Source organism: Jaculus jaculus, chromosome 2 (genome assembly GCF_020740685.1).
Source record: "Jaculus jaculus isolate mJacJac1 chromosome 2, mJacJac1.mat.Y.cur, whole genome shotgun sequence".
Classification (NCBI taxonomy): domain Eukaryota; kingdom Metazoa; phylum Chordata; class Mammalia; order Rodentia; family Dipodidae; genus Jaculus; species Jaculus jaculus.
In genome coordinates this window covers 109,485,083-109,499,789 of record NC_059103.1, presented here as the reverse complement: position 1 = coordinate 109,499,789, position 14,707 = coordinate 109,485,083, and the positions used below count along the sequence as shown (strand labels likewise).

The 14,707-nt window shown below is 36.3% G+C and overlaps 1 protein-coding gene across 3 annotated transcripts in view; it reads right to left on the bottom strand.

The window, feature by feature from the left end:
• Window positions 1-14,707, bottom strand: part of Unc5c (unc-5 netrin receptor C) — a 380,036-nt gene that overhangs the window by 116,818 nt on the left and 248,511 nt on the right. For all 3 annotated transcript variants that reach the window (XM_004661628.2, XM_004661629.2, XM_045144365.1), the window contains exon 3: window positions 2,954-3,097. In XM_004661628.2, coding sequence (XP_004661685.1) covers window positions 2,954-3,097 — 144 coding nt within the window. The remainder of the gene's footprint in view (window positions 1-2,953; window positions 3,098-14,707) is intronic.

Below are 14,707 nucleotides of genomic sequence, written 5' to 3'. Positions count from 1 at the left end.
CCCTGAGCAAGTCAGCTTGGCATAGCGTCTAGGCTACAATTTTAAATATATATTGTTCTTGATATTTATGAATAGTTAGAAGTGAAAGATGAAGGCAAATGTTTTACCATATTTCTTATTGATAATTTAAGCCTGACTTTGAATTCATTTAAATATTTAATAAAATCAATCTTTGTTTCATTTACAATATGTTCAAGGTGGCCTTGTACAATAATAAATCCACATTTTAGGACTCATGGCAAAAATATTATAACATATGTGATGTTTTGCCACTAAGGCCCCTTTAAGTACAAACCCTACCCATTGGTAGGTATTTGACACTATCTCTTCTCTCCCGGAACTACTCTAAATGAAGAGATACCTTGAGCTGGGTCACAAGTTGGTGGGCATAGGAAGTAATGGGGAAGTACACATAATAAAGGCCCCACTCATCTCTTCTGTCCAAGTTCAGACAACTCCCAGGGGCTCTCCAAACTCCATGCCTCCCTCTGACAGCTTTTTTTAGTATTTACCTACAGCTCAATTTCTCTCCAGGCCCAATCCTATGGCTTTGTTTCTCCACCTAGTGTCTGTAATATGCTAAGCATTTTGTTCCTAACAGTAATCTTCAATGTCTATCCAGTACAAGTGTCTCCATCTTCTACTCCTGGAGGGTCTACTTAGGACAAAGAGCAAACATCTTTAGACACAGAAAGAGAGGGAAGTTTCATGACATTTACTTAAGCCTCATAGGGAATTCTTTATCATAGTTTTAATTCAGAACCATCTATAAAATATCTAGGATGGACAGGGCAATTTTGCTGAAATCCAGAGACACAAGGTTATATAAAACAGAATTCTCTGCAAGGAACTCACTTCTTTGGAAGACAAACATTACAAATGCATGAATAATACAAATGGGACAGGTTCTATACTAAAAATATGGACAAACTGTGCTGTCCTCCCTCTATGAGGCAGGAATGGCTTCACTCAGGACATATGGCTGCCTTGAAAAAGCTCAGTTCTTTTGAATGAACCTTTCTTCTCTTTAATATCTGACACCCAAACTTCCAAAGAAGCTCTCACCTATACCTTTGAATCTATCTAGATTCCTGGTTTCAGCACCTCCACCAGATCCCTGCTATGCTAGTTCAATATGGCTCATAGATAATGCCTCCTAACCTGCTTTTGTCCTCCTCCCTCAGGGTCTCTTTTCAACAGCACACAGTCACTGACTCTGTGAATGGAAGTTGGATGGGAATTGCAAAGTTTTGACATTTCATGCTAAGCACACCTAGAGTCCCAGATCTCCACGCACCCCTCTCTCATTATCCCCAGGTCTTACTTTTCTAATTACATCTAGCAATCTCCTCTCACACACTTTACTCCAGTCACTTTGGCTAAGGCATCTCCTGGAAGCTTACAGCCAACTCCTGCCTTGTTTGTACTTGCATGGGTTGAGTTCCTTTTACCTGACAACCTTGTTCCTGTGGTTAGGGTTAGTGTGAAGTCAGAGCTCAGCCTCTAGAAAACTTCCCTATCCATTCCCCTTGTATATAGCATACACCATCTGCTCTCTACCTGCACATTGTTTATTTTCTACACAGTTTCCATTGTTGCCTTCTCCAGCAGTCATATACTCCACAATGGCAAGAGGATAGTTACGTGTTTTGTTCCTACAACCATCTCTAATGCATAGAACTTTCTAAGAATGGAATAATTCCTCACTAAATGTTTCATGAATAATTTTTAAAGTAACTAAGGAAAACAGTACAAAGGTGAGACGTATACATGAACACCAGTAGAAAGACATGGAAATGCATATTTATAATAATCTAGGAATATTAATATTTATAAGTCCTTAATGGTATGGTCAAACTAGAAACATAAGTTGGGCATAGATATGTTGAAGTTCAGTGCCACAGGCTGAACTGTGTCCTCCATGATTCCTATGTTCAGTCTGTAGTCTTGATATATCAAAATGAGATACCATAAAGAAGCATAAAGATCTTGTGGGGTCCTAACCCAGCCTGAGTTGTGTCCATGCAAAAAAAAAAAAAAGGAAATAAGGGCACATGAAGGGATACCAGGTAAAGATCCAGTGGAGATGCAGTGATAAGGCAGCTTTTTGAATGGCTCAGAAAGGCTTCAGGAGAAACCAGTCCTCCTGACATATTGATCTTGAAATTCTACCCCTCAAAAAATGAAGAGAGAGAGAAAGAGAAGGAAAGAAAGAAAAAAGAAAAAAGGAAGAAAAAGAAATGAAAAATTTATTTTTTAATTAAGCCATCCAATCACTGGTATTTTGAAAGCAATTTTGCCTTTATCTTACAAGTCCTGTCATATGTGAGGCAGGGGTGGTAGTGAGATGAGTTGACGCTTTCCCTTGAAGAACACTGCTCTGGTGGTTACCTGAGGAAACTCTGGAACTGACAGACATTAGACCTATGGCCATGCTGCTCAGTGGGAAAAAGTTCAGAGGTAGGTCAAAGAAAAGGAATCCAGAGATGAATGTGTATGGGGATCAGCATTAATCAGAACTGACAAGACTTTGTGACGTATTAATATGCTGTTAACATTTGCCACACTTTACACTTTAGTAAGATGTAGAAATACAGAGGTTCAGAAAAGAAAACACGTGTTTGGGTGGCATCCCTCAACCAAGAGCAAGTGTACCAGTATGGAACACCACAGGACTCCCAAAGGGAGGAGCACTCCCCGAGGAGGGCCCTGTGGCCTGAGCTGCAGGCGCCCCAGTCCTGGGCACAGTGTACACATTAGCACTTCTCAGAAACAAAGAAGTTTGTATGATGAAGAAGCTTCTGTAACTGTGTCAAGAAGTGTATTCCTCACAATCAATTGACGATGAAACCCTGTTTTGAGAGGCATTCTAAGCCTCTTCCTGAACTGGAATATTTTAAATTAAAAACCACGCGGAAGAAATAACTGGTTCCCTGTGCAGCGAATGACTCACAGGCGATGCGAACATACGCCTTCCGGCTCTTTGTGGTGCCTGCTGAGCTCCAGGCCACACACTGGCACCAGTAGTCGTCAGGTCCAAACAGTTCCTCCACTTGCTGGCGTGAAATCTCAATGCTCACTTCGCGCACAATGAGACCTGAGAAGAGAAAAGAAAAAGAAAGTCCAAGTCAAGTGCAGACTTGCATTGACAAACCAGAAAAGGTACTAGAGCATCCCTCTCCCTGCAGTGACCCTACTTTACGTCACTGATCAATATCTAGTTATGGACCCTCATCTCTGATTTTCTTCTGGCTCCACTACTGTTAGTAACTTTTAAAAATTATTTTCTTTATTATTTCAAATCTTCAGATCCACTTGAGGACAAAAGTGGAGTGGATCTGTCATTTAATAAACTAGAATTTTTCCCATATCCCATGTGCTAATAATCATCTCCCACAAATATATTTTCTTCTGCATGTTCAAATGGAATTGTGAATTACATACCCTCTAATGGATTCTACTTCATTTTTCAGCTTAGGGCTAAATTGCACAGGTACTATAAACAGTATTGCAACAGCTAAGTCCTAATATGTCACATGAAGACAAAGAATAACCTAAATCTATAACCATAATGGTAATAATTGAACAAATTAATTTAACAGACATGTTTCAAATATAATGGTAGAATTTTTCTTGAAATACACTACAGCCTCAGTTGACATGAAACCTCTGGCATCCTCTTCAAAGAGTCTATGATTTTTAAGGCTTTAATGCATAATATTTTGAAAACCCAAATGTTTTTTTGTAATTGCACTACAACAAAAATCCTGTTAAATAGGAAGAGCCTCCAGCTAAAATGCTGATGTAATTGGAATTTATTTCACAGTGTTATATAATACCAAACAACAAAAACTGAACTAAGGATTTAGGTTGATCATTTCAGGGATATTTATCTTGAGGTATTGGGGATTTTAGGGATTTATTCTGTAATGTGCCTCTTTGCACTGAGCAAGAGAAATCATCTAATTGATAAATATGGGAGGCTGCCAGTTCACATAGAGATTGAATGTACACATTTTCATAACGTAGTGGGAGGCTGCCAGTTCACATAGAGATTGAATGTACACATTTTCATAACGTAGTGTCCATTGAGAACAGCACAAAATCCCCATAGGAAGCAGGGGATTTTTCTGAGTCAAATATTGGCTCAATACAAATGATTATATGAACTGCTTCTTTTCTCTGCTCTCTTTCACTTTCTTTCTTCCCTCCCTCCCTTCCTTCCTTCCTTCCTTCCTTCCTTCCTTCCTTCCTTTCTTTCCTTCTTCCTTTCTTTCTTTTTTTTTTGGTTTTTTGAAGTAGGGTCTCAATCCAGCCCAGGCTGATCTGAAATTCACTATGTCATCACAGGGTGGTCTTGAACTCATGGTGAACCTCTTACCTCTTCCTCCAAGTGCTAGGAATAAAGTTGTGTGCCACCACATCCAGTTTGAACTACTTTTATCTATTTACTTTATATCCATCATTTTCCTTCATTTACCCACTGAACAAAAAATTAGCAAGAGTCAATTATGCAATAGACACTTGTGAAATTCTAATGAATAAAATACTCATAACCCTCAATGAACTATAGAATTTCCATAATACATGTTGTGGAGATGTTATATTAACAGTGGATTATACCATTAATTGTTATAAAATAACTGTGTTTGCTGCCGCAAAAGGCATGCATAAGGATGAGAGTCTTTAACAAGAGAGTTCCATCCCAGCATAAAGGAATGAATATAAATTACATTAGCTACTATGTCTTCAGAGGCACAAAACTTAGAGGAAGAATTCAGAGACTAAGCATCCAGGAGGAGACCCTTGAGCACTGGCCCCAAAGAGTAGAATGTTTGAGGCAGAACTAGACACAGGAAAAGGTCCAGGTTGCACAGTCTTGAAGTGCAATGGTTCTCCAGATGGGTCTTCCAGAATAGTTTTCTCAGTATCACCAGAGGAGATGCTGGAAATGCAAATTCTTGGTTGTTACTCTAGATTTATTCAGTAGGAAAACATGGGGATGGGACCTAGTATCTGAACTTTTAACAAGCTTATCCACTAATTGTGGTGCATACTAAATTTGAGAATTCTTATATAATGCTGAAAATTTTACACTTCTTTCTGGGAGCCAAGTATCATTGGAGTTTTTTAAGCTAGTAGATGGCATAGTCAAGTATCAGATATACACATGATTCAGAAGATGTTCATGTATTTACTAATGTATATGCATATCCAGTTGTTTATTGTTGAACAAGCTACAAAATATCATATATATATATATGATGTTTTATATATACAAATTATCATATATATATATATATACATATATATATATGAATGTGCATTTATAGTGACAGGAAAGAGGAATATCTCCTGAATACTCTTAAAAACAGGGTGCTTCTGATTTTTCTCCAACACCTAAGATATTTTCAAATGGATTAAAAGTGCTCAGAGAGGACTAAAGAGATGCCTTAGCAGTTAAAGTACTTGCCTGCAAAGCCAAAGGATGCAGGTTCAGTTCCCCAGGACCCACATACAGCCAGAGGCACAAGGTGACACATGCGTCTGGAGTTTGCAGTAGCTAGAGGTCCTAGCTATAAAAAATATCTCTAAAGAGTCAGAGAAATTTTAACATCTACCCAACAAAGATATATAATAGCCCAAAAGATTGAATAGTATTTTCTCTCAAGTGTGGATGATGGTTGAGTCATAGGCCCTTAAGTCTACTGAAAACCCTGAGTTAGACTAGAGCTTAAGGAAATTGTGCTCTATGTTTCTGAGGCAGGGTCAGATCCTGATGGGGGATGCTCTTGTCAGAAGTTTATTATTTACAAGTTTTTCAATGTTTTAAAAATAAGTTTCCCTTTATTTAATATCCATCTTAAAATATATTTTCAGATAAATGGTATATGCTGATTCCTTATACCCCTCTGAAAAGGAGACTAAAATATGCAGTCAATATCTAATTAAATGCAATCATCCCACCACAAATTCCACAATATTAGCAAATAGTATTACTTTCCTATCTTTTTCTTATGCCCTGCTCATGTCCCCATTTTTTCCTGTCATGTTTTATTTTTTTCTCATTATTTCAACATGTAGATATATCTGTGCCTATGGAAAGGTATAACACAGGCTTCTCTTCCCACCACCATCTGCATTTCTTTTCTCTTTACTCTTTTGGTGTTTAAAGCTTTTGCCTATCTTTCTCATTTATATATTCATTCTTCATGACTCTGTGGCATTTAATGCTTTTGTCAATCTTCCTTATTTATATATCCCTTCTTCATTCAGAAACTTGGTTCCTGGAAACAAAGTTCATCCTTAAAGGTTGTTGCAGGAAATTTACAGTCACCAAAGGGCTGATAAACCTGCAGTGTGTATTTCCTTCGAACTATAATGGCCCTTTCTAAAATGGAGCGCATTAACAAATGGGCTCAGGATATTAAGACCACATACAAATATTTTGTGTCCCAAGATGATAACCTCAGGTTTCAGTACACTCCCATTTCCTTAAAGTAATTACTGGAAACCTAATTAAATGCTGGTGGAACTTCACTAGGTCCACTGTATCCGTTAGCCTGAATAGTTTTGTGGATCATTCTACTGACCAACGATCTAAAGCCTTTTAAGAAACCACAGCCCAACCCTCCTGTTGCAGGAGTTATGCATAGTGTGAATGTTCTGAATTATGGGGTTCAGGTTCCCTGTAAGTAGTAGGGAAATACACACACTGGATTTTGTGTCCAGCTTCACAGATACCTCATTCAAGAGCACAGGGTCTAATTACAGCTTTGTACAGTTGCTCTGCCACATGGCCCAAAGTTTACATTCCAACCTCTGGTTAACAACACAGTATTTAAAAAAAAAACACTTCAGCAGTAAATCTCTGAACACTCACTCAGTATTCTCTAAATCTATTGCATTATTCATACTCTCTGCGACATGGTTAAATACAGTCTTTTCATTTGCCATAGCTAGTTTATTATTATGACCTTTTGCTCATCAAACCAGAGCCTAGTGATCTGGATAAGAGTAGGTAATATCTTTTCTCTTTGAAAATAAAATTTCAAATCTCCTGGAAGCCCTGGGATGGAAAAAGCCAGCCTTCTTGAAATTGGAAATGCCATTTGCTCTACTACCTAGGAGTACTGCTTTGAAGAGGAATAAATAACTTGAAATTGGTTTTAGGTTATTTAGGTGTATGTGGGGAGGTGCTTCGATCTTCAGCATTTATGCAAATAAAAATATGTACTTTTCATCACATCTGCTAACATCAAAGATTCCCCACTCAGTGCTTTTGTTACTAGTAGCATCTCAAAGATGCTGTTTGAAGTTTGCAGAGATTTGCTTCTATCACAGAAGTCATTGTGGTTTGGAGGCCAGAGTGCAGGAAAGTAATTAGCATGTTATACCAAGAAGTCCTATAATGAGTGCACTTGTTAACAGGGAGTATAAAATGGATATAGAAGTCCAGATCCAAGTTCAACCTACTGATTTTATCTTCATGAAGGCATACATAATTATGGCAATCAAACCTGGCAGATTAAGTTTATGTCTTATATTGCTTTAGCATAACCTAAACTTTCTAAAAATGGTCAGGTACCATTCATACTACTTTTGGATATTATTATAACATTGTCATGAATGGTGAATCCCATTATATAATAATTTTTCAAGAATTCTTATTCTCATAGAGATGTAATCTGTAGTCCTGACAAATGATTAGTAATTAAAAGTCCTCTTGAGTCAAATATTTTGTTAGGTTTCAGAAATGAAAATATAGGCCAATTATCATCTAGCCTTAAGCTGTTATATTTATTTTATAAAAATGTCTTGTTTATAAATTGGTTCAAAAAATTACATAGCATCATAAAATACTTTTTGAAACATGCTCATCATTCCCCAGCCTCTCTCAATTTACCCCAAGTGTTTCAGTAAAATCCATTTCAAACCAGCATTAGACTTGGGTTATGTGTGTCTGAGCTGCAGTCATGGATTCTTGCAATGACTTCAGTCTTTCCTATGGCAGAAGGAAGTTTTGACACATCATGTTATACAGGCCTCCCAATTTAGCTTCCTCTAGTAAATTCTCTGGTGGGAGAAAAACTGCAGAGCTCTGCCAAATCTCATTATAGGACATTCACATTTAGGACATGGGTTGGTGGGAAATGCAGAGAATTGCAGGTAGGGATGTTCTGGAATACATTACAATACTTTATTGAATTAGCACAGTCTCATTCTTATGCTTCCATTCACGTCATAATCCTATTAGTTTCACTAATATGATCTAAAATATGAAACATATCAGTTCTAGATGTCTTATTGTAGATTAAACCACAAACTACCTTGTCATTATCTGAAATAATCTCATATCATAAAATGGATAGCTATTTTAGCAACCTGTAACTCTCATGATGATAATGTAAATATGGTAACTTCACAACCCAGATGCTAGTTTATACAAAGTTATCTAAAAATCTTTAAACTAGAGCATGAAATGAAGACCCTATATACAAAATTTGCTATTTCTGCCTTGAGACATTTTCATTTACTTTCAATAGAATGCTTAATATATAAGCAAACTCTCTAATGTAACTAAAATTATGCTGTGCAATTCAGAATTGATAATTGGGGTTATACTAGCTTTATTATGACTATAATTTTGTAAAATTTCCATTTATCATCTTTGTTATGACGATGAATTTAAAAAATATAAACCTACAAAGATTGAATCATTAAGAAACAGAAAATCTGAACAGATCACTGATGAATAAGGAGATTGAATCAGAAATAAATACTCTCTTATCACAAAAATCTCAGGGCCTGATGATTTTTTAATTGATAAATTCTACCCGAAATTTAATAAATAAATGATAGCAGTTGTTTCAAGTTCTTCTAAAAATTGAATAAGAATTGTATGCTTTCATATTCATTTTACCTGGCCAATATTGTCTTCACATCAAAACAAGTCAAAAACATTAGCAAAAAAAGAGGTCAATAAACCCAATGAACATAGATGTAAAACCCTCAGCAAAATACTCAGGAGCTTAGTTTTGCAGCACATTAAAATATCATTCACTTTCATCAAGAGGGATCTATTCATTTAATGGAAATATTGTTCAACCTATGAAAATCAATGAGTTGTTTTTAACAGATTGATGGAATGAAGGACAAAAACTATGTGATCATCTCAATATAAAAATATATCACCTGGGCTGGAGAGATGGCTTAGCAGTTAAGCGCTTGCCTGTGAAGCCTAAAGACCCTGGTTCGAGGCTCGGTTCCCCAGGTCCCACGTTAGCCAGATGCACAAGGGGGCGCATGCGTCTGGAGTTCGTTTGCAGAGGTTGGAAGCCCTGGCACGCTCATTCTCTCTCTCTCCCTCTATCTGTCTTTCTCTCTGTGTCTGTCGCTCTCAAATAAATACATTTAAAAAAAATAAAAAAAATATATCATCTATAGGATTAAATATCTAGTCTTGATAGAAAATCTCTTTTAATATGTTCCATGTAAAATAAATATCTCTCAATTTAATATGACCTTACAGGAAAGCTCCTAGGTAAAATCATTCTTTTGGTCAAAGCATTTCCTACAATATTTGTAATGTCAAGGATGCCTATTCTCACATAGCACAGTATTAGAAGTCTTTGTCATATCAATTGGGCAAATAAAGGTAAACAAATAAAAATAAAAAGTAAATAAAGGGCATCCAAAGGAGCAAAAAAGAAGCTGAAAATTGCCCCCTTTTGTAAATGACACAAACTTTCATATAGAAAATCCTTAAGAGATTCCATAAATCATTGGTTGAGAGGGCTGGAAAAAATATCTCAGTGGTTAAAGGCACTTGCTTCAAAGGCTAATGGTCTGGTTTGATTTCCCAGTACCCATGTACTTTGTACATCTGGCTTTATATGAGTACTGAGAAATCAAGGTTGGGTTGTTGGGCTTCTTGGCAAGCACATTGACTTCTGATCCATCTCTCCAGCCTTAAAGTACTTTTTTAATTGGTTGAATTAATAGACAAATTCATTCAAGTTGCAGAATACAAAATAAATTTTAAAAATCCACCATTTTTCTGTATACCAATAGTAATCTACAGGAAAACCAAATGAAACAAACAAGCACATTTACTATACCCATAAAACAAAAAGAAACAAGTTTATTGCAGGATATTAAAGAACTCTATAATAAAAGCATAAAATATTAAAGAGACAAAGAACTTAAGAATAAATGGGGAGCTCTCTTGTGTTCATGGATTGGAAGAACTAATATTGTTAAAATACTACTCAACGCAATCTGTAGATTCATTTCAATCCTCATCATAATAGCAATGCCATCTTTCACCAGAATAAACATGTGATCTTGAAATTCATACAAAACCACAAAAGACTCCCAAATGCAAGAAACAATAACAAAACTGAATACATTGCACTACCTGATCCCAAATCTACTACAAAGATACAGTAATGCAAACATCGTGATGCTCATATAAAAAAGACACATAGATACACAGACCAAAGAAAAATAACACATAGCCCAGAAACAAACTCACACATTCATAGTCCGTTGATTTTGAACAAAGATGCCAAGAACATACAAAGAAAAATGAGGTTTCTTTTTCTCTGTCTCTCTCTTTTTTGTTTTTCAAGGTAGGGTCTCACTCTAGCTCAGGCTGACCTGGAACTCACTATGTAGTCTAGGGTAGCTTTGAACTCGTGGTGATCTTCCTACCTCTGCCTCCCAAGTGCTAGGATTAAAGGTGTGCACCACCACGCCCAGCAAGAATTAAGTTTCATTAATAAATGAGGGTATGAAGGATAAAAATAGATCTTTAAATCACACCATGTATGAAAATTACATACATGTATAATTCCATATAAAGACTTAAATGTGAGACTTAGTCTGTAACACCATAGGAAGTAAACAAAGGGTATGGCTCTACAATACTGGAATAGGAAATGCCCTTTTTAATATGAACACAAGAGCTTACAGTTGGAACAAAACAGGAAAAGAAGATTTAACAATCTAACAGGTTCTATGTAGCAAAGGAAAAAAAAAAAACAAATGAAAGCCTATAGAATAGGAGAAGACATGTGCAAATTATACTTCTAATAAGAGATAAACATCCAAAACACACAAAAAACTCAAATAAATAAAGTAAGGAAACAACCTGTTTAAAAAGTTAGCAAAAAAACATAAGGAGACATTTCTTGATAAGACACTTGAGTGCCACCAAGTATATGAAAGGACATTTAGCACCATTAATCACTGTAAATGATATGCATATTAAAATCACAAGCAGATATTGTCTCATCACTGTTAGCAGACTATTGTCAAAAGGCAAAGGAGAAGTGTTGGCAAGAGTATGGAGGAAAGGGAACTCTTCAACATTCTTGTTAAGATTAAAAATTCTTGCAGCCTAAAATTGTGAGAAACTATGTAAATGTTTCTCTTAAAAATAAAAATAGAGCTAACATAAGTTCAGCAGTCTCCTCTCCTAGGTAAATCCAAAGGAAAGGAAATAAATATGTTAAATATGTTACTTCATATTCTTTACAATATTCATCATAACCAAAATATATAGTCTATGGTTCAATCGATGGACAAATGAAAAGAAGGGAGATGTATACATAGAATGGGATAGGAAATGTTTATCATCTGGGACAACATGGATGAACGTGGAGGACACCATGTTAAGAGAAATAAGTCAGGCACAGAAAGACAAATGCTATGTGATCTAACATGTGGAATCAAAAGGAGCAAGCAGACATGAGAGCACGAGTGCAGTGGTTGTTTGCAGAGGCTAGAGCTAACAGTTGTTTGGGGAGGATGCTGGCTAATGTTATTAAATTTTTGTTAGAAAGGAAAAATAAATTCAAGGGAAAATATTTATATAATATGTAATAATTTTATTACTGTTCAAAGTGATAACATTTTGAAACAATATATTGCATACTTAAAAATTGCTGACAGTAGATTTTTTAATTATTCTTGACACACAAAAATCTTTGTGAGGCAAGGGAGAAGGACACCAATACAGAGAAAAATCAACTCCTACCAAATCAGAGAGCCAGAGCCTCAGAGGCCCCCAACACCTCAGCACTGAAGCAGACCAAAAATGAACCCAACATGGCTCAGGGAAATTTTGCGGAAGAGGGGGCAGAAAGAATGTCAGAGCCACATGTCATATTGGGTCAGGATATGCAGAGACATCTATCGTACCAATAACTGTGGGCTAACTCCACAAGGCATGACCCATACACCTCAACAAGGAGGGACCAATGAGGAGGGGGTAGGTCACGGATGAGCCTAATAATGGTACCAAACTGCCTGTATTTGCTGAATAGAAAATTAATTTTAAAAAATCTTTGTGAGGTGGCATATGGTTTAGTCATTAGACAGTATTTGTACATATTCTATACTTATATAGGTCCTGTTTCACAATTAAAAATTCAAAATATTTGAAAGGATGAATCTATTGAAAGTTTCAAGAATAACACAGCTGGGACTGAGTGGCTCACACTGTTTCATTGGTTGCATCTCATACCTGGCATAATTTTTAGTCACTTGGTTCTGTGTGTCAAATTAAGATCTGGCGTTTGTTGTAAATATATTTTGTCTGGGAATGAAAAGAATATTCATCATATTTTGAATGTATGCTTGGAGGTGGAGAGAGTGTTAAGAGATTTCCAGGAATTCTAAACATTTTATGATAAATAGTACCATCCTCTTGTTTAACTTAAAATTTTAATTATAAGACTAAATAGAGACAAATAGAACTCATTACTATTCTCCTATTTCTTTTATGGGAGCATCAAGCTTTGTATGTAAGGGAGAACTTCACCTCTTTTGTTTTATTTATTTGACTTTCCAACTACCATTTCACCTGGAGGCACAAGTCTTAAGGAGAAGCAGAATGGTAGGTCTGCAAAAGAGTTCTCTCCAGCATTTGAGGCTGTAATGAGGTCATGAAAATCAATCTTACCAGCCTTGACCATCATTTATTTCTTATTCTTAACACGGATGCTCAAAATTTTCATAAATCTATGTCAGCATTTTTTTTCTAAAATCAAAATGGGAGCTAACATGCTTTATGTAGTTAATTTCTGTGGAGCTCATAAATGTTCTTTAGAATAGAAAGAAACATTTATTTCAAAACATTAAGGCATTTTGCTAATTTGGAAGAACACAAAGCACATCCCACTGAGTTGTCAAGCAGAACATTATTCTTTTTCCTAAAACACCATCCTTTCCATGCATTTGATGGCATATTCCAGCACAGTTTTTGACAGTGTAATTTTTATAGTGATCTAAATCTGACTGCATGAATTTCTTTGCTTCTTTTTTTTTTCATCTCATTCATCGTTTTAGTAATTAAAAAAAAAAACAGTAAGGGAAGAACATAATACTATGTTTTTGGAAAGGCAAATAACTATTTCTGTGAATTGTAGAATTAGTGTTATTCCTGCTAGTCATTTAGAAGCTATGCATTGTGATCATGATGAGTCAAGTGTTCTGGGAACACACATTGAGAGAAGGTGAATTAGGCCTCTGGCCTCCTGAGGGTTACATCCTTTAAAGTGATAATTCTTGAGCACAGCCTATGTATATGGGTAAATAGGTGAATAATTTCTGTCATTCATGGATCCTGCCTAGAAATGTTTACTAAGCCTAAAAACCAAGGTAGGTATGCATTGGGTATGGGTGCTCTGGAATAGCACTTGGATTTTATCTCCACTGTAACTGTTAAAATTGTCTATGTTATTACTATGTGTTAAGTGAATGCTTTTTGCACAGCTGTAAAAATAATAAATGTTAATTCTCAGATGTGCATGAACTTGTAATTCAAAAGGGTAATGAAAAACTAGTATTACCATGTACCTCACTTAATCTGTGGAACAATTACTAGAAATTGGCATTATGATACTTACAGCATAGGCAAGGAAGATAGGTCAGAATTTCAACAATATTTCTCATGTCCAATAAGGATTCATATCTTTTATCTGAATCCAATGATCCTTCCACCTTTTTTTTTTTTTTTTTGCATTACCATCCCAAAAACTGGGTCTCAAAGGGTATCTTATGGTCAAATATTTTTGGAATTTAACACAACCTTCTTTAAGTAGCTAAAAAATGCTTAAGAGTTTACTAAAGGCATTGGTCACAATCTCTACCATTAAAATTTCTGCCAGGCTGCAGGGCATGGTGGCGCATACCTTTAGCCCCAGCACTCGGAAGGCAGAGGAAGGAAGATCTCCATGAGTTCGAGGCCACCCTGAGACTTCGTAGTGAATTTCAAGTCAGTCTGGGCTAGAGCAAAACCCTATATCGAAAAACCAACAACAGAAAAATTCTGCCAGGTGTGGTGATGTATGCCTTTAATCCCAGCACTCAGGAGGCAGAGGTAAGAATATCTCTATGAGTTTGAGGCCACCTTGAGACTACATAGTGAATTTCAGGTCAGCCTGAGCTAGAGTGAGACCCTACCTCGAAAAAAAAAAAAAAAATCTGCCTGTGTGAATCACTCAATTCTCTCAAGCTTATCAAACCATACATAGGCACACAGCCCATCTCATCATTGCATATGATATTCTATACAATGTAGTCTCAGAGTAGCCTTGAACTAATGGCGATCCCCTACCTCTGCCTCTCAAGTGCTGGGATTAAAGGTGTATGCCACAACGCCTAGCTTAAAGTCCCATCTTTGGTGACCTTTGAAAAT